The sequence below is a fragment of the Somniosus microcephalus genome, chromosome 4 (assembly GCF_052327205.1).
Source record: "Somniosus microcephalus isolate GS21.2 chromosome 4, FLI_Smic_1.0, whole genome shotgun sequence".
NCBI classification, from domain to species: Eukaryota; Metazoa; Chordata; class Chondrichthyes; order Squaliformes; family Somniosidae; genus Somniosus; species Somniosus microcephalus.
In genome coordinates this window covers 245,638,633-245,663,080 of record NC_140990.1, presented here as the reverse complement: position 1 = coordinate 245,663,080, position 24,448 = coordinate 245,638,633, and the positions used below count along the sequence as shown (strand labels likewise).

General features: G+C 36.2%; 3 protein-coding genes across 12 annotated transcripts; all 3 read left to right on the top strand.

Annotated features, from left to right (window-relative positions):
• Window positions 1-237: 237 nt before the first annotated feature.
• LOC147120335 (uncharacterized) lies at window positions 238-2,757 on the top strand. 3 transcript variants are annotated; one of them, XM_085983849.1, is made up of 4 exons: window positions 248-985; window positions 1,261-1,326; window positions 1,761-1,942; window positions 2,112-2,757. In XM_085983849.1, exons 1-4 carry the CDS (start codon window positions 457-459, stop codon window positions 2,199-2,201), a joined length of 867 nt encoding a protein of 288 aa, XP_085839975.1. In that variant the 5' UTR covers window positions 248-456; the 3' UTR covers window positions 2,202-2,757. The 3 variants fall into 3 exon arrangements, with proteins under 3 accessions (XP_085839974.1, XP_085839975.1, XP_085839976.1); XM_085983848.1 differs by lacking the exon at window positions 2,112-2,757 and having other exon boundaries at window positions 238-985; window positions 1,761-2,105; XM_085983850.1 differs by lacking the exon at window positions 1,261-1,326 and having other exon boundaries at window positions 251-985.
• A 7,228-nt stretch (window positions 2,758-9,985) lies between these two features.
• LOC147120334 (homeobox protein Hox-D13) lies at window positions 9,986-12,641 on the top strand. Its single transcript, XM_085986116.1, has 2 exons — window positions 9,986-10,755; window positions 11,128-12,641. The coding sequence occupies exons 1-2, from the start codon at window positions 10,068-10,070 to the stop codon at window positions 11,376-11,378; spliced, it is 939 nt and encodes a 312-aa protein (XP_085842242.1). The 5' UTR covers window positions 9,986-10,067; the 3' UTR covers window positions 11,379-12,641.
• A 1,400-nt stretch (window positions 12,642-14,041) lies between these two features.
• hoxd12a (homeobox D12a) lies at window positions 14,042-19,051 on the top strand. Of its 8 annotated transcripts, XR_015078169.1 has the most exons (5): window positions 14,042-14,245; window positions 14,397-14,457; window positions 14,991-15,043; window positions 16,687-16,758; window positions 18,250-18,339. XR_015078169.1 is itself a non-coding variant. In XM_085986115.1 (2 exons), the coding sequence occupies exons 1-2, from the start codon at window positions 16,911-16,913 to the stop codon at window positions 18,486-18,488; spliced, it is 756 nt and encodes a 251-aa protein (XP_085842241.1). In that variant the 5' UTR covers window positions 16,765-16,910; the 3' UTR covers window positions 18,489-19,051. The 8 variants fall into 8 exon arrangements, 2 of the variants coding, with proteins under 2 accessions (XP_085842241.1, XP_085842240.1); XR_015078172.1 differs by lacking the exon at window positions 14,397-14,457 and having other exon boundaries at window positions 14,044-14,245; XR_015078171.1 differs by lacking the exon at window positions 14,991-15,043 and having other exon boundaries at window positions 14,045-14,245.
• Window positions 19,052-24,448: the final 5,397 nt, after the last annotated feature.

Here is a 24,448-nt window from a genome sequence, read left to right as displayed (position 1 = left end):
TATCCAAATCACCATGGAAAGGTCATACAAAGAAAAGCTGGAAGAGGAAGCTGATACAAAATGCACACAAAACTCAGCATTGACCTTGGGTCAACAGTATGATAGCTACAGTACAAGTGTGTCATTCTGTAATGCAGTCGTGTCCTTGACGTTTGTTCACAAAGTTTAATTTGCAAAGAGTCCACACTGTGTTTTATTTACCAACTGTAGTAGAGTTACAGCAATAAAAAGATCAGGTAGTTTGGACCAGGGTGTAGTACGTGCACTTAATGGATAGCCTAGTTCCATTTCTGGGAGGTGGAAGTTAACGTATTTGCTCAGTGCCCACACACGCATATCGTTCTCAATATTTGGAACAAAGAAGAATTTACACTGGCAAGCAGTGACAGAAAAATATCAGGGGGATTATATTTGCAAGTGGCTGGAGTGAACATAATCATTTAGCACAGCTATAAGATGGATTCGAGTTCGCTGCAGCACAAACTGACGTTAGAGACATCTAGCGATAAAACAGGAATACTGCAAAATGGAGTGCGGCCTATGGAAATGATACCAGTACTTTCCAGTAACTTTGGAATTTCTTCTGCTATGTCCCCATCGCCTTTGAAAACGACAGCAAGTGGAACGTGCCACGGTTTGTACTCCGAAGACATTTCGACTTGTGGATCGCATGGAAGTGCAGATCGGGAGATAGTTGCTGTGTCACCTGAGGCACGTCGATTCCCTGCAAACCAGCTTCAAAGTGACAGTCATATATCTTCGTTTAGTAGCTACCGGCACAACCCCTGTACCAGAGGTGAATACCCTACAAGCTCTTCAATTTATCAGCATTGGCCTTTGGAATATCCCCGGGCTGCACCTGTCCAGACCCAGACAGATCCCAACAATCTGGGCATGTCTGCCTTTAGCCAATCGCAGTGCTACGGAGCACCCTTTTCAGGAGGAACATTCAACACTGCAATGCCCAGTGTCTCAAGGCATTTAGGTTGGTCTGATCATATATTCAAATATATTTTATACCTGTCGTTCGGTGTTAGGTAACACGGTTAGGGGTTGCGATAAGGTTTTTAATATATGTTCAAAAGGCAAGCTTAGTATTTCTGTGTCTTATAGCAACACACAGGTGATTTTAATTTCGTTTTCGACTGTGTTTATTTTACCTTGACTGTAAATTATAGGGCATTTAATTTTTACATATAATTTTAGAAAAACATGTCCACCAAATTCTAGCAGAGCTAAGATACTTCTCTTTTCTTAAAGAAGGTTACAATTCGTACGAGGTCGATTCAACACGAATAATTTACCTACAGAAAGTGATCTATCAATGTTAGTTCGTTTTCATTCAATAGCTTCGTATCTATTTTTCACTGAAACGTTTCAGAGATCAAATCAACATATGCACTTTGTACACAAAATATACAAAAATAACAAAACAAGAAGCATACCCACTTCAACTGAAAATCATTTACTTTGGATAAAGTGCCTTATGGATTCAAATATACAAGGGGGAGGAACATGAGAACCTAAGTGTATAAATAAATATGAATATGTTTGATATTAATTCTCGTCACTCTGCTATGTTAATTTTTTGAAGATGTTTTGAACTCACATGAATTAAAATAAGTGACGTTCAACGACAGTCTCGGCTGTTTAGTATATACAAGAAGACGTTATGTGTAGGTAAAATACATGTTGGCATGAATTTCAACTATTTTGGCCGAGGTGACTAAACATATTGATGGGTATATGTGTTTGCTCAGCACTGGGCTTTACATCGCAATGGTCAACGTCGCAGAACCCAGTACACAGACAAAGAAAAAAAAGAATTCCTTACAGCAAACAGCAAATCGCCGAACTGGAAAAGGCTTTTGAAAAGAATCGATTCCTCACTCCTGAAGTCCGATTAAATATTTCGTTCAAGTTAGGCTTAACAGAAAGGCAGGTAAGAGAACCGCCTTCCCACTTTTACAGAACAGAAAGTGAAATACCTGCCTGGCAATGCTGTCTGTCTTCATTGTCAACAGGTGGGCGCATTTAGTCCCATAGGACCTTAAACCGCGTCACTTTATATTAGCCATCTTCTGTTTTAAAATTATCTGTCTACTTTTCAGGTAAAAATATGGTTCCAAAACCAGCGACAGAAAGAGAAAAAGCTTCTTCGTGTACAGCAACCGGCAAATCCAAGTTGTCCCGGACTGTGAAATAGAATACTTCCACTGAAAGGAAGAATGGCTTTTGACAGTTACAAAAATTGGATTTTGACCTGTAGTGACACAGTCACCTCTTTTCAGATATACATGCACGCAGATTGTTTAACGTGTTATTCTTTCTTCAATTTTTTTTACAGCTGCATGAGTGCAAAATGTTTTACCTTACAATATTGTGGGATCTAGTTTTCTGTGTTAAATGCTATTAACGGGTTGATTCTACTAAAGGTGGCAAACAAGAAATATTTATACTATGAGTCGAATTTAATTCTTAAAGGAAATGTTCAGCTTGATTTTCTGAAGTGATTAATACCCGTATACCATTTATTATATATATGACTAGTTATAATTGGTACATAAATGATTTTCTAAAGATTATCTTTACTGTTTAAATAATGATTACATTAGTATAGATTGCAGAGGAAATTGCTTCATGAATAGTAAATAAAGTAGTTAATTTCCTATTTTCAAATTTGAAATGATTTGGAACACTTATAATTGTACAAAATAATTATGTGTTATATTTTAATAAAATTGTCAACTTTGTGAAGCCCCTACTTCCGTAACATTGGATTGAAATGTGCAATCAAAACATTTTTCTTACTTTTTTTTGCAAAAAGGGATTATTTCACAGGCTTTAGTCAAAACACATAGCTTGGATGCAATGGGAATATGCCAGTATTTATTGATTGGCGACAAACGTGTGCTGATAAGCGCATTTAAACTGCAACGCTACAAAATAAAAAATCTATGGTTATATTTAGATTATAATATACAAAGGATTACTATCTATCTATCTATCTATCTATAACTCTCTATCTAGCTTTCGATTTTACTTCATGACGGTTTCCTCAATGTTTCATTGTGTATTTGCTATTCTCTTCATGTCTGCAGTTTTAAAAAGTTGTACAGTTCCCCGTTGATTTGCCGATAATCGCACACTGGTTTCCTAAACGAAAGTATACTTTACACTTGAATAGGTGTTTCATTGCGGGGGTCACGGGGGAGCAATGCTGTGATTCTGCTATGTATTATTTAGCTCAAAAGCATGAACTAGTTGCTGAATGTTTCATGTGTAATACTACAATAAATTATATTGGAACCCAATGCCTTGTTTTATTGTAGAATACCTAGAACATTGGTCAGCCAAACAGACCAATGCTGTTCAAGTGCAATCAGTCCATGTTATTCAAATCTGAGGACCTCTTCTGAGTCTGTTACCTGTTAATATGTAAAGTGTTTTTTCTGTTGCCCCTGTATATTTTTCAGTCCAGAGTATTTAATTGTTATAATGACAATATATTTATTGATGCTTCAGAGTCAGAATCAGCTCGAGGACCTGGTGTGTAAAATTAATGAGAACAGAAATCTGCTTCCAGTTGGCGCTAGACCCATCGGCTCCCATTTGCTACCGCGTTGACGATTTCTTTGTTGCAAAAGGTGTGTTTCTGGACTTTGAATGCATAATTTCCAGTACTGTCTTCGGACCATCGTCAATACAAACAACTGAAAGCAAAAGGCACAAACGGCAAAAAAAAAACATAACCATCATTAGCAGTCCTCCAGATTATCTTACTACAGGTAATAAAGCAATGTTGCTATCATTTACCTGCATACAGCTTCCCTAAAGATTGGGGAAGTTGTAAGGACCATGCATATTTTGAGCGAGTGTTGCACACCTGTCAAAATCTCTTAACTACAATGCATAGGGTGAACAAAAGTATGCTTTTAATTTTAAACACCACATTCCGATATCTTTTGTACATAACCAAAAAATGTCTTAAAGGTATAGCAAGCTTCATAGTAATCAGAACGAAAATTGTTAGTCATTAGTTACTTACAATTAGAATCAGTCTAATCAATATTTCTCAAATGCTACAATTTTCAAGTGCATGACTGAAGATCAAAAATACTGGCAAATATTGCATTTGATTTGTTTAAATTGCATTTATATAGCACTTTGTCACTGCCCAAAACACTTTACGACCATTGAATTCAGTTTTGAAGTGCAGCCATTTTATGTAGGAAAGCAACTGCTAATTTGGGCACAGCAAGATCCTATAAAACAGCAAACGAATGAATAATCAGATAAGGTATATTTGGTGGTGTTGGTCGAGGGGGAAATGTCGGCCAGGGCAGCAGGAGAACTTCCTGCTTTCTTCGAATAGTGCCATGGGATTTCTGTTTTAAGTCCACCTGATTATAATCCTTTGTAGGACCATTATCGAAACAGAAAACGTTAAGACTTACTTTCTTCAAGAACGTGTGGAATATAATCAACATGTTAAGCAATCAAACACAATAATTGTTGTAGAGCAACGTTTACAGAGAAATAATGGAGAAATAGCAATTAAAGAATATATACCTCTTGTGGACTCTTCCTGTCTTTTTCCATTATAAATCCCTATGTCCATCTTTATAATGGAAACTGCCTTTGCCAACTTGTCACCTTGGAATTAGACCCTCCTGCCAATTGTGCAGGCAGCGCCACCACTGGTGGGAAGTGATAATCGCAGTGTGACAAGTTTACATAATCAGTTTCCATTGTAAGTGAGGAGATAGGAATTTAAAAATGTGTTACTTTAAAATGAAGACAGAATTATGTCTGCCCGCCCTGGTCCACTGCCCTGTAATCCCGTTACACTTGAAGACTGCACTTGCTCTTGACTCCTGCTGTACAACACCAAGGGCGATGGATTAGTAGAGAAGTAAATATATTTGTGCCAAACTTTTTTCAGGAACATTGCAGATCGTGATAAAATCGCAGTTCCAGTAGTGAAAGATTTAACAGAGACAAGAGCCTATAACATGTTGTTAAACTTAGTAGTGCACTCGGATGTGTGTTTAAATAATTAGGGACAAGAACGATATATTGTCCAAACAATTTGAATGTTCGAGGTAGTTCATCTTACAAACCAGGCAGTAGAATTTATTTTTTCTCTATACCACTCTCAAGTTGAACAAGACACGGGGGTGAGAGTCTCTTGAATACTTTTATATTGCTCTCCAGACCATAGCGTCCGCTCTTTGCTTGACGAAATTCTGAAATTTTTGAATAAATAGTAGAAGCATATTTGCATAACATACCATTCTAATTCAGTAGCAGAAGCATACATTTTGCATTTTAACTGCATTTGAATTCCAGACACGTCAACATAATACTCTTTCTGTTCATTAATAGATTTTATGTCTGCAAGTGAAATTCTTCTGATGTGGGATTGGTTTGGACCGGTACAGATATATTCATTTTTATATAGAATATCTAATCCATAAGAATCTGAGCACCTACTATCAGTCCCCAGATACATTCCCTTGTACTCATATGGAGGAGCTGGGATCGGAACCTGAAATTTTCTTTTTTTAAATGCAATAATTCTACAGGATGAATTTTAGCGTGACGTGTTGCTTTATATGCATTCTCTGCCCTACTCCAACAGACAATATGGCGCGTTCGATTGTGTTTATTGTGCAAAGGACGTTTATACTATTTAAAGAACATTTAACAACTGTTTTTTAATTAAGCAACTGCCTTTTATAAATATTGCTATATTCTCTTCAGATAGACAGGACTTTGAAACTGTTGAAATATTTGTGTTGCGTTGCCTACAAGATACTTACTTGCAAAGCAGTAAATTACTTTAGTAGTTCCAACTGGAACATACGCGCAAAAGGTGAGGTAGGAGACATTCGCAGCATCAAGTGATTCATTGTTTGCTAATAACATTAGATTAAAGACGTATTTCGTTACCCTGATTATTGTTGACAGATTAAATCTATTTTACTCCTAGGTGCATTTTACGTGCAAGGTTAATATCTCTGTATATCTGAAATATTACAAGTACATTTTGATCTAGTTTTAGCAACTGTCTAGGATTCATTTTCAAATACGTATGAAGAGTAATATAGTTTGTTGATACTTGGATAGTTAGGGGTTGATAATACTTGGTTTCCAGTTGGGAGAAAAAATAGTAAGCATTTTGTGGCGTGTAATCTGGTTTCATTCAGGTATTAATATCGGCCATTACGTTTGACAAAAACGACATGTTTACGATAATGTGTATTCAAACGGGACTCATATAACCTGAACCATAGTCAATCTCACTTTAATGAATATTGTTAGCTGGATATATATTTTATCAACTTTTTAAAAAATGTATCTATTGTCATTAACGATTTTTGGAATAAATCCCTTTAAGTAGATGCTTGTGTGTTTTGGAATATCGATATTACTATGCTTACAGCTCAAATTGCATCGAGTTGCTTTGCATGTAATGTGTTACGCAACCTGAGTGGTCCGCTAGTCTACAAGTTTAAGGTGCATATAAACCAAAACTGGTCATGTTTAAGAAAACCTTCGAGTTGTAATTAGAAAAATATGTAACAGATTGTGCAAAAGAAAATTATTACTAATACTTCATAGTGAATGTTGGCAATTATTTCTGTAGTTAATAAAATGTTAAGTATTACCCATGGTTTTGATTTTCAACCGAAATTATTATTACTGCTTCAGTTTCTGAATCACTTTATGAGCCGAAGATCATTCAGAATAACATCCTGCAAATATTTTAAACAATAAATGCTACATGTTATTTTCAGTAACCCAAATACCAGTTTAAAACATCAAACAAAAAGATACCAGCAAGGGAAAAAGATCAATTTTAATAGTCAAAGCAAAATAAACGGAATTTTATATGTTGGAAGCAGATTTCCCAGCCACGGTTCTCCACAGGATTCACCAACAGACAGTGGGGAGTTTATGCTGAACTTCGCTGAGAACATAAAACAATGAAAGAAAATGGCTCTGACCAAAATAACGTTGAAATAAATACCTTCATTTTTTTTATAGAAATTGTCTAAAACTTCAATTATGTTCGCTAAATAATGCCAATATATGACAATAAATAAAATTTTACAGTATTTACTGCCACACTTTTCAAATAAAATGCGGAACGTTTATTTATACTTATATTTACATCAATTTGGTCCGTATTTTTGATTTGTTCTGGGATGTGGACGACGCTGGCAAGGCCATATTTATTGCCCATATCTAGTTGCTCTGAGGCCTTCTCCTTGAACTTCTGTTTGGATCTTATTCAATTTTCTAATGAAAATTATGTTTTATTTTTAAAGCGGGCTAACGCACACTAATCTCTAAATTAGTGTTTCATTTTGCATGGTACCACAGGTATTACTGACTTTCATCAAAGATCTGACATAAGTTAGCAAGAGCATGGAATTTTTCAAAGCTGTGTTATAAATCACAGCTAACTCCAATCTTTGAAATTCTCACATAAATCCCACGGAGCTGTTGAGTTGCTTTAAACCGCTGTTTACCATCTTTCTCTCTCTCTCTCTCTCTCTCGCTCCCTCCCTCTCTCTCCACCTTGACCTTGGCCTTCATCTACTTCCGGAAAGAACCCCTTTGTCTGCATACCGGTGATGCGATCAACTTGAGACAGCGGCATATTTTTAAATCCGATCCTGTATTTTCCCGGAATTCTAAATAAAAGCAGCCATCCGAAATCAATCGGTAGCATGTTTTTTTCACATTGAAAGTAGGAGCAGATCACTTTTTATGTTTTTTTTCTGACGATACCATCCGCATGTTCTTAAATAAACGCGCTGTGCTTATTCAAAAACAGATACTCGAATAGAAAGGATAAGCATTGAACTTGCTGTTGTGAAATTCTTTATCTTCAAGTTATTATTTAAAAACGCTATTGGAACTACTTCACGAAATCTAGTCGAAGGGTACCAAGTCAGTGCAGAAAATGTTTTTTTATGAAGAAAGTAAACCAAAGGATGCACAGGAATGAATGAATGTAATTTAGTGCAAAAAGCATGGGTTCCATTCGTCTCTCTATGTCGCGGATGCTTGTAGGTAGAATCTGCGTTGTCTCTGTGAAATAACCGCTCATATTGTAGTTTTCCAGTCTTACCTTTGACATTCTGAAAAAGATGTAAGACAAGATTCAAAATGTTTTCTTTGAAATGTGAAATAATCCTTATTTTGCACATGCACAGAATATCGTTTTCTAGTTGTTTGGTGTTTTCAATTATTCTTTGCCGAAAAATTCTTATCGGTTTCTTTGAGTGGCAACCTTGTCAACAGATTTACTTGTGTCTGGACTCTGTGACTTTCAGGAAGATGTGAAAATATGTGCAGTGGAACAGTGAGATGAGCCCCCTCAGTGTGCCACAATATTTCACACTGAAAACCAAGTCACAGTATCCCATCTCTTTCCATTATCCGTTTAACATTTGTAAAATGCTACTGCTGTTATTATAGCTAACTGCAATATATAACTTGCATCTAAATATCTCCCCAAAATGGAATTGCTTCGTTTTAGTGAATCACAAAATGTAATGCAATATTTGTAGCGCATGTTATGAACCTCTTATTCTAAGGTAAGCTGCAAAGTATCGTTTGGTTTGTCTAACAAAACATGTTTTTTAAACGTGGTTTTTCCAACTTTGGGAATATGTATTGGGAGTGTATTTTGGTGGAAAAAATTGATACTTTTTTCCATCTTTTCTTATAGTTAAAGATAGATTGTAGTAATCAAAATATGTCCTATTTTCAATAACAGAGTGATATTGCTGAATATTTCTATGTTTTTACCCTACGGTCTGTAATAGCAATGGAGTGAATTGAATCATGCAGTCGAATTATGCTGGAACTTTCCCACAAAACACATTTTCAGATTATAACGAAAATAGGGCCTGTGGAGAAAACCAGCATTTACTACATTTTGTGGCCGCCTCCGAAATCATATTTTTGTCCGTTTGACACAAGTAATTGAAAATTCTGGCACAGACAAATAGCAATTGGAAAGTTGGAATAATTTAGCGCATTTGCTGCAAAATGTAAGCTAATCCCAATATGCGAAAATCGTGTGCTAAAAAGGCAGTGGGATGATGCAAAATAAAGAACATTACGTGTAAATCGAAATTAAATATCAGACATCTGAAAACTCCACACCCCCGAAAAACATAAGCTGAGTTTAAGGAAGTACTGAATAAAACGTGCTCCTTATTTACAGATCGGGTATCTGAGCGAAACTTAAATGTAGATCGAATTACTTTGCGCTCAGATTTTTGAAAATGTAGTCTATATACAATCTGAGCGGAACTCAATATATACATGACCGTCTTATGAGTTAGAATAAATGAATGATCTTTGAAATTTATTTCACAGTTGTATACAGAATAATGCTAATCGCATCGTTTTATATATAGGACATTTATATGTTATCCCGAACGTGACATTTTGATGCTAAACGGATTATTAGCGAGATTCTTCGCCACAATATAAGAAAATGCAAAAAATGGTCACCACTGTGCCTTTTATTTATTATATCACAGTATGATTCCGTTCCCAATTTGAAATGGTTATTTTGCAAAAGTTGTCCAAAACTTTATTTGAAAGGGAAAGCAATGTAGAATAGAAAATTGACTCAAAGAATATTCCATGTATACTGTACTTGTAATTTACTGATCCTACAAACTCTATAATATATTATGCAAGCCATCAATAATATTAATACAAATAAATCTCAATGAAATACATCAGTAAAAGTATTTCCATGGAAACACCATCCTGTGTTTTGTTTACAATGCACATCATCTCTGTTAGTCATTTATAATGAATTAATTTTGGAAAAATTAAATGGTTTTAACATCGGGAAAGGGGTGCAACGACTGCAGAAGCCAGCTTCAGTTGCTGCGTATCACGTGGCCAGAATCGACCTATCAGGTTTCACTCGGTCAGTGCACACTCTAATCAGTGAAAATAAGCACCTCTTCTCACTCCCGAGGCTGCTTTTATAAAGCAGTACTTAGTTCGCAGTGGGTCGTGATATGACAGCTTCTCTTCTTTCAGCCCCTTGGAGGACTGATACAATCAGGTACCTACACAACAGAAACAACACAACTAACTCGGAGATGGAAGGACTGGGAGGGAACGTCCCTTCAAATCAATGCAGGAATTTTCTGTCTCCCTCTGCATTTGGAGCTCATCACAACTCTTTATCTTCGGGTCCTGCTTACTCCGTCGGAGATCGAACGCATTCTGTCATTTCTGAATCTGCTAAGCAGTGCAGCCCATGTCCAGCTCCAACAAGCCCTCCAAATCCAGCGATCAGTTACGGCTATCATTTTGGAAGCAGCTATTACAGTTGTCGAAATGTTGGCATTCAACAAACTGGACTGAAATCTGGCGCTCATGCATCTCTAGCCGGTTATCCAGTGGACAAATATATGGACGTTTCGGGTTTGACTAACACTCCTGTCCCCACTGACGAGGTGTCATCCAGGGCAAAAGAATTTGCTTTCTATCAGAGCTACCCCAATCCATACCAACGGGTCCCTGGTTATTTGGACGTTCCAGTAGTCCCTACAATAAGCGGCCACGGAGAGCCAAGGCATGAAGCCTTAATATCCATGGAGGGCTATCAGCCTTGGACATTTGCTAATGGCTGGAACGGTCAAGTGTATTGCCCTAAAGATCAGACACAGACTTCACATTTTTGGAAATCGCCTCTTTCAGGTATCATGACATATTTTTCACTGAGAAACGTTACGCTCATTTTAAATATAAAGCAAACAAAATAAATCCACTGTCGTTTGGTTTAATCTTGTCAGCAATTCGCCAGTCTTTTAATTAACAATATTTCAAACGAATAATACATGGAACACAGAATAACCATGTGTCAGAATTAATGCGCTGAAATGTGCGATTGGCCGTATGCCTAAATGTCTCAAATGAGTTGCTATTTTAAAAGTATATTTTAAAAGCCAGAAGTATGGGTTGTCATTTTTCTTTTTAATGCTTCATCTAACACCTTCGTTTATTTTCAATATCCTTTGAACTGCTATTGTTTGAAGTTTATATTCTTATAATTTGCATTTCCCCCCTCAGGAGATGTGATGCACAACCAGACTGACATCAACATTTACAGACGAGGGAGGAAGAAAAGGGTTCCTTATACGAAAACCCAGCTTAAAGAACTCGAGCGAGAATACGCCACAAACAAATTCATAACCAAGGAAAAAAGGCGAAGGATATCAACAGCCACCAACCTTACCGAAAGACAAGTCACCATCTGGTTTCAGAACAGAAGAGTCAAGGAAAAGAAAGTAGTTTCCAAAGTCAAAGAAAATATACCTTGATACCGCAGACATCAGTAACCAGTAATGGTGCATTGTAAATTGTATGCGATGGTCTTTCTTGTAGAAAAAGAAACTACATGAATGTAGGAGACGTCCAAGACACATCTTCGGATTTACAAAGAAATCTTAAAATGACAAATTCCACGAAATCTTGTGCAAAACTTTGCTAAAATACTTGATGTGACTTCATCACCACAATCAAATGAATAAGGCACTCTGTTAAGAGTGTGAACAGTTCCACATTCATATACTTGCATTGTGTTACCGTGCGGGATTATTTTCACGAGTGACATTGCAAACACTGTTGCAAAGTAATGCTTCATTCAGTCTTAAGTAACATTTTCGTGGGTTCAGTTGAGTTACTGGAGGTTTTACAATACGCAGATAAAATGGCGACTACAACTGATAACCCATTCTAACCCAAAGGTTGACATTAAGTAAAGTGTATTTCTAACTTTCTTAATGCAAGGCGATTTTTATTTAACATTTAAGTTTTCAGTCATGCTTTGCAAGAGGTACCATGGCTGTATTAAAAATGGGTTCAAATGCTGATCATATATTCTAGCAGCAAAATCCATTCTGTTGTGAATGATTGGAATTATATTGCTAAAAAAGCATTGTAAGTCAGTGCCAGTTAGAAATTATTTACAAGACTAAGTGTGGCACAACCCCATAAGATACTTTATCATATTAACGGCAGCGAATTTACAATCATTTGCATATTAAATTATTTAGTCCAGATATCGAAAGGGCCTTCTGTTTACTCACTCCAGAAAGTTCTATAGTAACATGTTGCCCTAAGCAAATGTAAACTGAAATTTCAGTCTCAAGTGAAATGCTTGTCAAATTTAAAAGGCTTAAAATGTCTTAAAAAGTTATGAGTTAAAATATGAAAACCTATGTTACTGCATTTTGAATATTTTGTTCATTTTAAACTGTTATTTTCAAAACAAATGCTAATATATTTGAAAGTCCCACGGTCGTTTTCAATGCGGTGCCTTTAATTGAAACATTTACAGTTGTTTTCTAATTAGTAACTTGTTATGCTGTATACTTAAATTACTTCATTATTGTAATCATGATAACTATACGAGTAAAATCGTGGAGAAGTTTGGCATTATTCCTATGTTTTATGTACATTTTTAACGCAAGCCTTTGTTCATATTGTTCATTTCCTTTACCGAGTTCATTTTGAACTCGCGTGGTTTTCTTACTTTGATTTATGCCATGTAAAATATTAAAAGAAATCACACTTTAACTGTCTCCAAGCTTGACATTTCTTGTAAATGAGTTCAATATATTTTGTCTTGTCACATCGCCACCTTCTATATTAAGCTGCACAGTATTTACACGAATGCTTCTCTAATTTACACATGTACACAAGTGCCGCGGTATTTGGGGGCGAAAATTACAAACACTAACGCCATAATAATAGAAGAAATAAATAGAAATTACGGTATCAATAAACTGTAAGGAATTTGAAATGCTGGTGTTGAAAGACATTATTTGCTATTATTTTTAATAATGCCTTGTGATAGCATGTTTATCCAGCATTTGGTTGCTGGGTATTTTGTAAATATAAATTAAACTATTTGAAAGATGTATTGTTTCCAGGTTGCAGCGTTTTAAATCAAATTGTGAGCAGGCCAAATTAAACGCAGAAAAGGAGTAAAATCCCAAATAGTGTCGAAGAATTCAAACTTGTGATATGAATAAAAATATTGTCAGGATTGATGACGTTATGTCATTTTCCCTTGTACGGGTTAATTCAAATTAGAGTCGTCCTCATTTCACATAAGCTTTCCAACCTTTTTTAAGGTTTGCCACAAATAATTACTGGTCGGTTAATAAACTGGTTGGCAAAAGTACCATTTAGTTATCAAAAGCAACTCATTTGCAGAGAGGCACACTAAAATATATGCTATAACAACGTCTTCTCGAATATTAAATACAACTAAACGTGTAAACAATCGAGTTAATTATTTTTATCTTAAATCTAAATTGAAACATTTAGTGGGCTAACGTGTAATCTCCGCACAGATGTAAACATTTATTGTACCATCCCTGTCGGCGACGGTGCGTAAATAAAACAAAACATGATAATGTGGGTAAGGTGTTCACCACAATACAAATGTAGCCTGGATTTGTAATGTTCCTTTTTTTAAAAGGGAGATTATTACTGGTATAAGGAAGTGGGGGAGATAAATCAGTTCCTAATTTTTAAAATAGAAATATTAAGTGATGAAGTTTATAATTAAACTAAGTGAGATTGAGTGCATTTATATGAGCAGGAACTTAGTAGGTGATAATGCTCCTGACCCTGCCTCTTTATTTACCAGCTGCTAACATTTTCTAACCATAATACTGTGCATTGGGATAAGTTCTGTTAGTCAGCCATAGAAGAAAATTAAAAGGAATTATGTTGTATTAAATTAAAACTCCATATTCTGTCATCTTTAACACATGCATACAGGCTGATTTTCTTCCATTAAATTTGTTGGAGCTTCGTGACATTAGATACATTTTTGGAAGGATCAGCGCTCTGACGTCAAATTTCTATTTACCATTGACCTTGACTATGGTTATAGTCTTTGACCTTGACTTTATTTAGCATCATGAATAATGAAGACGACCCTGATCGCAGAGCTAGTTCGCCATCTGCTGGATAATCTGCTGTAAAACATGAAGCAACATAGTTACAATCGAAGCGCGGGCCACAAGATGGTCGTTCGTACTTTACGCTGCAAACCAGTGTCAGAAGTACTATTTAGGCCAACAGTTTGGCTTTACATCCAAGAACTTATTGATAGGCTGTATTGACAGCTTAGACAGCAGCATTGCCTATTTTGCAAGAAATGCGCGAGAAAGTAAGTCTTTCAACCCAAGCTATGTAAGCTTTGCGAGGTCCGGTGCTCAACGTGTTAATAATTTGAGGTTTATTATTTTACATCATTTAAATTTAGCGTGTTTTCACGAATTTATACACCGCTTGCATTTTCTACATGTTGGTCTATTTAGTGTTCACATCCCGGATAACCAAGCACACCCCGAGATTGGTGTTCTATTGTGAATAAAGAATGTAAGTAAATTAGCCTTACTGTAGCGGTAGTTTCTAAGAAATATGTAACAGATAAATTGCTCGATTGTAGTTTTCTTCAGGATATTTTTACGTACGTTACGATAGAATTTCATAACCAGTATTTAAATGTTCACCGTGGTCGAATGAGGGTTTTGAGAAAACATCACTAACTATAAAGCAGCGTTTGTTGTGGGAAGTGTAAAGTGAGGATTCTTTGCCCGATTTCATTCCTTGGCTACATAAATTGTAAAGAAAACCTCAATTGTGGTCGATGTGATACTGATTTCAAGTTGAAGTGGCTCTTCATTCGAAAACACATTTCGCACTAAAACGAAGTTAACATCTTTTCTAAAAAAAATATGGCGATTTGATTTCATTCGACATTGACCTTGAACTGAGCTACAGTTTAATTTCTTGGAGTTATTTCGAGATTTTACAAGAAATGTTAGGTAGAGGCCCGCCTTCGGTTAAGCGCCTTTGATCGCAATTGCGTTTGGATTTTAATGTCTTACTAAAGAAACCCCATTTTTTAGGGCGGCGCGAGATCATAAAAGGGACAGAGGAGAAACAGTGGTTCTTCTTTCCGGTGAGGATGTGGTGGCGGTCTCTGCTTTGATTTTATTGCACATGATTTTAACTGAAAGGGCCAATTCGTGTCATATTGTAAATAGCTGAGTATATACATTAGAGAGTAAGGTAAATTGTTAAATTATAGACCGCCAATTATTAACAGTGTAAACAAAAAATATTTTAAAATATTACATTTCTGCAGTCGATGCGACGCTAGAAATAAACCGTGCCAGCTATGCGTGAATTTTAATTATCTAAAGTCACATTTGGAGCCAGAATTAGTTGCATAGTTCGATAAGGTAGACGCATTATATTGAATTTTATTCCATTTGCTTTGCTATCGATAAACATTAGTACCATTAGTTAAAATGCTAAATGAATAACACCCACATTAATGTTTTAATCATTGATAGGTTTAATAGATCGCGCAAACGTCTGTAAATTCTGCTCAAAATAAGTTTCTAGAAATTCTGAAGTTAGCAGATGCAAGAGAGCGAGTCCTTTCTTTTGGCTTTGACGCCAGCGTTGCAAATATTGACATTTACTCCAACAGTCTTGTTTCAACATTTGCTTTGTCTAAGTATGAAATGAGGGTTTGCGGTGCTCTAATAACGAGCAGCATTTTTAGGAAATCTTAAGATTAAAAAAAACCCTAAAATTTTGCAGTCTAATATGTTAAGAGTTGCCACGACCAATCTACTGGATTTTACTGAAATGTACGTATTATAAACACAGACACACAACCGAATTTAACTTCAATATTTTCACATGGAGCGGCACATATTCAACACAATAGAACTGTGCAACATTATTCTAATCTAATGTGGACAGACTAAGAACTGGACCGTTTTAGTTTCCGCCTAATAATGCATAGCACGCTTTATTATTATAATATAAACTTACTAAATTGTTATCAAATATCTTAGATAATTGAATTCAACTACGATAATTAGAACATGACCATTACTCACATAACAGTAAACACAGTGCTGATGTAGGGCTTTGTTTAATTTTATGAATGCGCATTTTTTTTGCTAAAAATCTAAATGAGTCTTGGCGCATTGTATTCGGTATATTCGCTGATTTATTCGATGTTTTAAACCCTCCCACAATTAGTTAGGCACGGAATATAATTTCTAAATTATTTAGATAATTTGCACTAACGTTCACTTGTTTGGTTTATTTGTCTTTTATGTTAACAAAATGAAATAAAATAAAATATATAGCGTGCCTGATTTAAACATAAATGTGCTTCGCCTAAGAATTGGTACTGCCCGAAAAATTGGCCGCTAATATAGAGCTAAAAGTAATGCGTTGAAATATAAAAATCTACCGACATTTTAATTAAAATGTTGCATTTTTTATTCGACCTAAGTAGATGTTACGAATTATCACCCGTTAAAATAGCGCATTATCTCTGCTAATGCATCATATCGGTTTTAGGCATTTGGTTTTCAAGAATGATTGAAACTGGTTTGAAATTGCCAAGAGAACACATGAGCATTTCGGATATTTAAAGCTTTATTAATCAAATATAACGTAACTAATAGAACGATTAATCAGTGCAGTCTGTGAAATGTTCGGAGATCTATTGAAATTGTATGTCCAATTTATTACGTTATAACAATTTTTCTGAACTATTCATCCTGTTGACTTCAGCGAGTTGCGTCCCGTGAGCTGCCGTTGAGGGGGATGAAGGTGCACATGGACGTGGACTTGGCCATTTCAGATGTGAGTTGTATTGGAACGGAGGCGGTGCCAGAAAAAAAAGCTGCTTCCGCTTGTCTTGTGACTCTCCCGGAGCCAATCGGCGAGCGCCTTTCGTTTATCTCTGTCTGGAAGCTAAATAGGGGACAGAGAAGATCTGATCGCGCTCCTCGGAAATGTGCGAGCACAATCTGCTAAATTCAGGCTATGTCGGCTCCCTGTTAAATTTTACCAGCCCGGAGCCCTTCTACTTCCCCAACCTGCGTCCGAATGGGGCTCAACTGGCAACTCTGTCGCCAGCACTCTCCTATACCCGCAGGGAGGTGTGCTCGCTCCCGTGGACTTCGAGTCCATGCGCATCGCCGCCGCAGAGCCGCGCCTTCAGCGGCTACTCTCAGTCCTATCTCAGCAACTCAGTCTCCATCAGCATCAATAGGCATGGATCAGACAAGGCAGCAGCCGGCGAAGAGCCTAACAAATACTTCTTCCAAGACAGCAGCCGAAAACTGGAGGAGAGATGCAGACACAATCAGTCTTATCCAAGTGATGCCAGCATCTCCTCTTCAGTCAACATCAATCCTGCCAAGTACGAGTACCCAAACGTGGAAACATCTCTGCATGGCTCGACATTACATAATCAAGGCTTTGAATTGAATTCCAACTCTCCCACTGTAAATGAAGGCATCAAGCAATGTGTGAGCCTCAATATGTCATTACAGTCATCAGTAACGCCAGTATGCAACAGATCCTCCGATGGTATAGTATCAGTGTAATATTAAAGCGATGATCATTTGAAAACTGCAGCATCCCTCCTTTTCCAAAGTGCTACCTGTCACCTTCACGTGAATTTCAAATATTGAGCATCAAACAATGATCCCGGAACACTGGCGCTTATTGCAATCAGAACCATCAGGAAAATAATTATTGTAATTACAAAAATGATTAGGACGAGATAATGAAACACAATACTGAAAGCATGGGAGCAGTCCATGTGTGATAGCTGGAATTACTCTAAATAGGAATTACTCTAAATAACAAGTAAAATTGCAACGTTAAATAGTTCCGTTTAAGTTCTAGCTAACATTTAAATAATGAAGAAATCGTAACTGTGTCCTGAATCTTTCGCCATTTTATTAAAAGCCAATATTTCAGGGAGATTCCTTTGTTCGGATTTATAATTTGCGAGTTTTCTGCGGCAAAGACTACAGGATATTAAAATGTTTGAATGTTTTATTTAAATATGTTATTTGTGCTATTTAGCTAGCTTATCGTGTCACGTAATAGTTTACCAGTGTTGTTCTTTATTTATAAAGGCCAAGGGTCACAAAAATAGACAATGTTACATTGTTTTGTCGAAGTTTTAACAGCATTTCTAAAAAGAACAACAATAGGAATGCTGCAATGCCAACAAAGTTATTGTCTAAACTAACACTGAAAAATTAAATCATTTTGGGGTGGAAGGGTGGTGAAATGTTTCAATTACTTCAGCCTTTTTTTCTCAATTTCGATTTGCAGGGCTGCCCTGGTGTCCAACCCAAGTGAGGTCAAGGAGGAAACGCAAGCCGTACACAAAGCAACAAATAGCTGAACTTGAAAATGAATTTCTTGCGAACGAGTTTATCAACCGACAGAAGAGGAAAGAGTTGTCCGATAGACTGAATCTGAGCGACCAGCAAGTAAAAATCTGGTTTCAAAACCGGCGCATGAAAAAGAAAAGACTTGTAATGCGCGAACAAACACTCTCACTCTTTTAGGCCAAAGTAAAGTTCAAATGTGAGTTTCAAGGTCGTGAATTGAACTTTTTATGGTAATTAAGCTTGCTTGCAGAAAGCATGTAGATCAAGAATATCCATTGTTTTAATGGATAGGTGCTCCTTTGATGTGCTGTCATATAAAACAGCAATCTAACATTACATTGCCACTGCCACTAGTCCAGGGCGTGTTGGTTTAGTTAAACATCAGCAACAAACAGGGACTGAGATGCAAACTATGGATACCTCGTGAACATTTGCTATAGCAGGAAATTGATCGCAAGGCACAAATTTGACTTGTTATGGTCTGTACTTCGCTGTCCGCGGATAACGTGCCGACGTCTTCTCATCATCATTTATTAGTTTCAAAGACATTTGTAATTGTTTTGTTTCCTCAATTTGTTTAAATTGCCACTCGAGTAACAAGCAGATATTCTGCATTTTGAGAATGTAAGTACAACAGGTAATTGGAATGGAACATTCGTATTTTAATCTTAAATATAGAAATATTATGCATGCACTCTACCTATGTAAATTGAGATCTAATAAAAAGAACGACGAAGCAATTTTTCATTTGTATATACAACTCATGTTGGTTTGTAATCGTGCTGTGAAGCTGGAGCCGGAAAGCGGATTCATTCAAAGGTGTGTGGAGATCTGATAAGGATGTATGCCTAACCAGGAGTAATACATTTGTTTGTCGAAAACAATGCGTTTACGGGATAAGTGATAGCGATATGTGTGAATTTTAATTCGAAGAAAGGAAAGGTGCTCGTTGAAGTTCTGTGTCTGACTTCAGTATAGTTGGTGCCGCGTTGTTTTCAAAACTGCGATGACCTCGGCTTCGCAGTTCAGATTTGCTTTGCTAAAATTACACGTGAATCCGGTGAATAGAATAAAATAAATAAGCAACGGTGCCAGAAATTAAAAATAATAAATAAAACACACGGGTGATAAACTGTTATGGAACTGTATTTTTCTTGGGTTCTCTAAAGGCCCATATTGAACACAATAAAAATAAAGAAACACGCCTCTCCAACTTTTTTTCTACAATTGATTTATTGCAGTTCTTTTACTCCAGTAACATTGAACGCCTAATTCCTGAATAAGTTTCAATATTTATACACTAGCCATTAATTCAGAACACAACATATGCACCTGATGCGTGAGTTACAGGGTTGGAAAATATGAATCGCCGTATAGACACATTACAGGTTCATAGTGTCGTAAGCAATCGTTTTCAAATGATCGCATTATCGTTGGAACAGTATTGGCTGATCACTACACACGCGAACTAATTTTCGTCAATCACATTTCTAAAGGATCTTTATAATATCGCAGAGTTTGCCGATCAAATTTGGGTTTTTATGCAAAATCTCGCGGGGTTCTGGAAATTCTGAGCACGATGAAAGATAAAGGAGATCGAATCCAGATTAAATGAGACAAATATTTCTTTTCAGTTGTGTTCTTGTACACCAATATTCAAGTGAAATCAGGGCACCAATAGAAACTACATAATATATAAAGACATCCCGTGGTCACCTCTCTTATTTTTATGCTACTGGGTTTTGATTTGGCAACACGCGATTTAACTCTCTCGTTTGAGCGTTGTTACCTAACACCTTCCTATTTTTACTTATGGCTGACCGCTATTTTATACGAAGCAAAATAGTAATGGGCATCTCTATGTAAAACGTGTCTATTAATTTATAATAATTCACATTCTTAATCGCCAGAAAAAATAACCATAAGTGCAAATATTTAAAGGCAAACTTGCACAAAATAATGTAACTAAAATCATCTATTCTTTTCTGCAATTGGAAAATGATTTGACCCGGGTGTAGGGCGTCACGTACTTGTTTCACTTGAAACGAGAATGAGACTTTTGTTCATCAATTTTATACAGGTTGACGACGATTCAACTCGCAATTGGGACACACTTTTCATCGAAATTACTGTTTGTATTGAACTATGGAAATAATGTTTGGGTTTTAGAGAATGGAGCCAAGTGCTATCAACCCCTTTGATAATTATTATTTCACTTTCCTTTTATGGGCAACGCCATTGTCGCGTACTACTTAGTGAATTTGTTGATTTGACGGCTTCAAGTATGGTAGATTTTTAATTCATTTAAAGGTGTCAAATTTTGTTTTGATGTAAATAAGTTATGCTTGTTAATGAATGAGGTTTGATGGACAAAGTTGTTCTACTTGAGTTTGGGCAGTTAGCAGACGATGTAAACGAGAATGAATGAGATGCAGCCACTTCGCTTCTCATTCTAGCAAATCAGGACGTGGGTGGCCAGAAAACAGCCAGTTACATCAAACCCCGCCATTTGTCTGGACTCCCATTAATTAAACATGCACCGTACGATTTCATGAATCTTTTAAGAATCTTTATTGAACTATATCAACGCAAAGATATATTCTCAGATTAAATGTAATTAAATATTTCATTCTGAGCATTTTACTGACTTTACCTGTTTGGGATTTACGAACAACGTTTCATGGGACTTAAATATATCACGATAACATGTCGACAATTAGGTCTGGGGGCGATGAAAACATGCTTATGAAATTCAAAGAGTTTTTTCTGGCAAAATATGTAAATGAGACTTGCGGTGCAAACAATGCACGCACATATTTAAAATTATTTTAGTGAAATTAAATTGATCCCAGGTTTTTATTCAATTATTGGCTCGTGTCAAAGCGACTTTTCATGTCCCTAGTCCCTGGGCTTCATGGTTGTAGCAAGTACATGAAAGAAATGCAGATATCTGCAGCCCAGACGTTACATACAAGAACACGTTCCTACATTGTTTGGACCGTGGCAATGAAAAGAAAGGTTACTATTATTGTCGAGACATTTTTTACATTTCAGAAAGACAGGTGCTATGGAAGAGAATACTTTAAACTAGGCTACTCTGAACTAGAGGTTCCTGCATAACCACTCGACGTGAAATATGTATTTAAATGTTCAAAGATTCCATCAAATTCCATTGCACTAAGTTTGCAAAACGTTTGCATAAAATCGTACATACTTCTGCTATTAAATTCAATTAAAACGAATGCATGCAGTAGTTTACAAATACATTGCTCACTTTTTAGAAAGTTAAAGTAGAATTAGCGTAAATCTATCGAATCTATTGAATCTGATGAGCTTGTTTTAGAAACACTGTAATCTAATAAAAACGCCTCGTAGGTTTGCAGTATGGGCGAATGATTCTGAGGGAGCTTCGACCGAACACAAGAAGGACGTCCGCAAGCGCCACGTTAGAAAATAATTCGAAACAAATTCAACCACCAATTCGTAGGAAATTACGTATGTCGTACCAGACTCTAGAAGGTCCTACATATTTTAATGCATATTCATCCAAATGTAAGATATATTTTAAAATCAATGAAACCATGCATCGGCATTTATTGAAAATATTACCGTTGTTACCGCGATTGCACTTCTAGTTCAAGTATTCATTTAAAAACAGAGACCCCAGTATTTCGGAACTGTGAATTGACTTCCAAATGGAATTAGAAACGGACCAAAAGTGACTATCGCTATGCTTTTCTAACGGCTGCTGCTACGTTTTGGGGAGTGCTCAGCCCTGAGCGTGGTGCTGAATTTCGGAATGCTTTCCGTGTGTATTATACCGCAAGTGTAAATAATGTGGCACATCATTCCAGGCTCTTATTTACATTCATTTGTTGGATTATTGTAACTAAAGTAAATTGCTGTAGCATCGAAATATATTGTTGTAACAAGGTTATTATATTTGGAGTAGTATTTGCAATTGGGAATTTGTCCGACATTACGTCGAATTGCTCGGAATCTCTTTTTCATCTCACTTTTATGGGTCGAGCTGCCAGACGGTGTCTGTACATGTTCTCCAGATACTGGGGGCGCCATAACAAAGTTAAGGTCAAGTTAGTGTCTCTTTTTGGACTGCACAAGTCTAACCTACCTACAGATCGTGGACTTTGCTTGACTAATGAGATTTTTTTCACATTCGGAATACTTAATGTTGCGTGCAGTGCAAAAAAGCAAAGAAGAAGCTAAAATGTTGCCAGGGAAGTCAACGAGAAACAGCAGATCGTCGACTTGAAGAATTGCGTAAGAAAAAAATACGTCCGACAAACTTGCTTCGTACATCGCCTTTTGTTGCCTGTATGTAAGAGAATAATCATCCTAACTTATATACTATAAAACCCTTGGCTTAGTATACCAGAACCGCATTTGATTCCTCATCAACGTTAAGCAGCTTTTTAGGTATTTGTCGACAATTAGAATTCAAAACAGGCCGAACTGGTCATCTGAACACGAGACGAGAACAAAGGACACCTTTAATTCCCTTTCTATTTACGGCTATTGCCACATTATTGAACCGGATCTTTTAGCATCATTGACTAATGCTATTTGATGCCCAATTTGTACTAATATGTATTTTTGTAACAGTTAATTCTTGGAAATTACATGAGACCATTGCCAGTGCATTTAAGTTTAACAGCTATTATATGGAACAACAAAAGTCATATTAATTAAGCGAATTCTATAATCTATGAACAGAACACGCAACTGATGATGCTTTAATTAATTATAAAAAGGAAATATTACATTCCAACACAACATTTAAAATTGCATGAGTATATGTTAGATAGGGGCGTCGCATTTCAAATTATTGTGCAGGAATAATGTTCGACGTGCTGTTCCTGTATCAGTGACCACTGACGACAGGCTAGATCACTCCGTTGTGTTACATTAGGAGATTTCAATCTTTGATTTAATATGAGGTTAACTATCATTATTATTTTACAATGCACAAAGACAACACTGCGTTTTGGTTCTCACTAATTAAAACAATACATTGTCACATGCTTTATGTTGACAACGACCGGATATCACATTTTATATATGTGTGTTCAAGTTTGGTGCTAATGGAGCAAACGAATCCCATTTGTTGCTTTCAAATCATTCATTTGAATCTATATTTTAGGAAAATTACTCTACAACCAAAAAATGGCTTCTTCAATAATCAACAATATACACGTTTCCATTAGGTTTTCATTCGGGGAAGTAGAACCTGGGATTTATCCTCAGATTACTTGAGTTGATTATACAGAATCTTGTTCTAATCGGTTAGATACCGACATAATAAATTGTGTATTTTAATCTGACAAAAGTAAACAAATATTGATCGTACAACAACGTGCTGTTTGGTCGTATGGATAATGATATGTATTCTTTGATGAAATTATAAAAGTAAATATGTACATGAATAGAAATTTTGGCTAAATTAAATAGGATTATTTTCCCCGTGAAGCTCTTTCCCCCTTAAATCAATTGGGATTTAACAGTTACCTACAAGCATCCGCTGGTTTTACTTTCGCTTGTGTGGTTGTCACTTAAAAGGGCAGAGTACAGTCCACATATGTAGATTCAAGCACTTTTCAAATAATCACCTTCATGCAAATTAATCTATTTTGAAAAGAATTATCTAAATTCTGAGAATGGGGAAGATTACGGAATAACTAGAAAATGCGCTTGTTTTAATTCTTAGAGTACCGAAATCACTTTCCAGCTTCAATAACATACGTCTTTATTTGCAAATATGTATTTTGTAATTTATGCAAATCATGAATATGAATTTTTGACATTGCAGTGAGAAAATTACAGATCGAGAAATCCTGGTATTTTGGGAATAATCTAAATATTATAGTGCAGCCATATTCTGATGTTAGTACAAAAGTGGTGCTTTAAACTTCAAAATCTTGTTTAATTTACATATTTACGGTTTATACTGAATATGGCGTCAAATCCACACGGTCACTGGACGATTACTTTGCGTAATGTAAACAATAATATATTTTTTTCCAAATACGATCATAAGTTTTTGATGAAGAAAAATCGTTTTGGAGATGTAACGTAATAAGTTAGGCAGTAGGGAATGGCTACCATTTGCATATTCTTGT

Coding starts and splice junctions, on each gene's coding strand:
- hoxd12a (XM_085986114.1), top strand. CDS start 16,911: ATGTGCGAGCACAATCTGCTAAATTCAGGCTATGTCGGCTCCCTGTTA. Junction 17,491..18,249: donor ATGCAACAGATCCTCCGATG/GTATAGTATCAG, acceptor TTCGATTTGCAG/GGCTGCCCTGGTGTCCAACC.
- LOC147120335 (XM_085983848.1), top strand. CDS start 457: ATGGATTCGAGTTCGCTGCAGCACAAACTGACGTTAGAGACATCTAGC. Junction 986..1,260: donor CAGTGTCTCAAGGCATTTAG/GTTGGTCTGATC, acceptor CTTTTCTTAAAG/AAGGTTACAATTCGTACGAG. Junction 1,327..1,760: donor ACAGAAAGTGATCTATCAAT/GTTAGTTCGTTT, acceptor GTGTTTGCTCAG/CACTGGGCTTTACATCGCAA.
- LOC147120334 (XM_085986116.1), top strand. CDS start 10,068: ATGACAGCTTCTCTTCTTTCAGCCCCTTGGAGGACTGATACAATCAGG. Junction 10,756..11,127: donor TTGGAAATCGCCTCTTTCAG/GTATCATGACAT, acceptor TTCCCCCCTCAG/GAGATGTGATGCACAACCAG.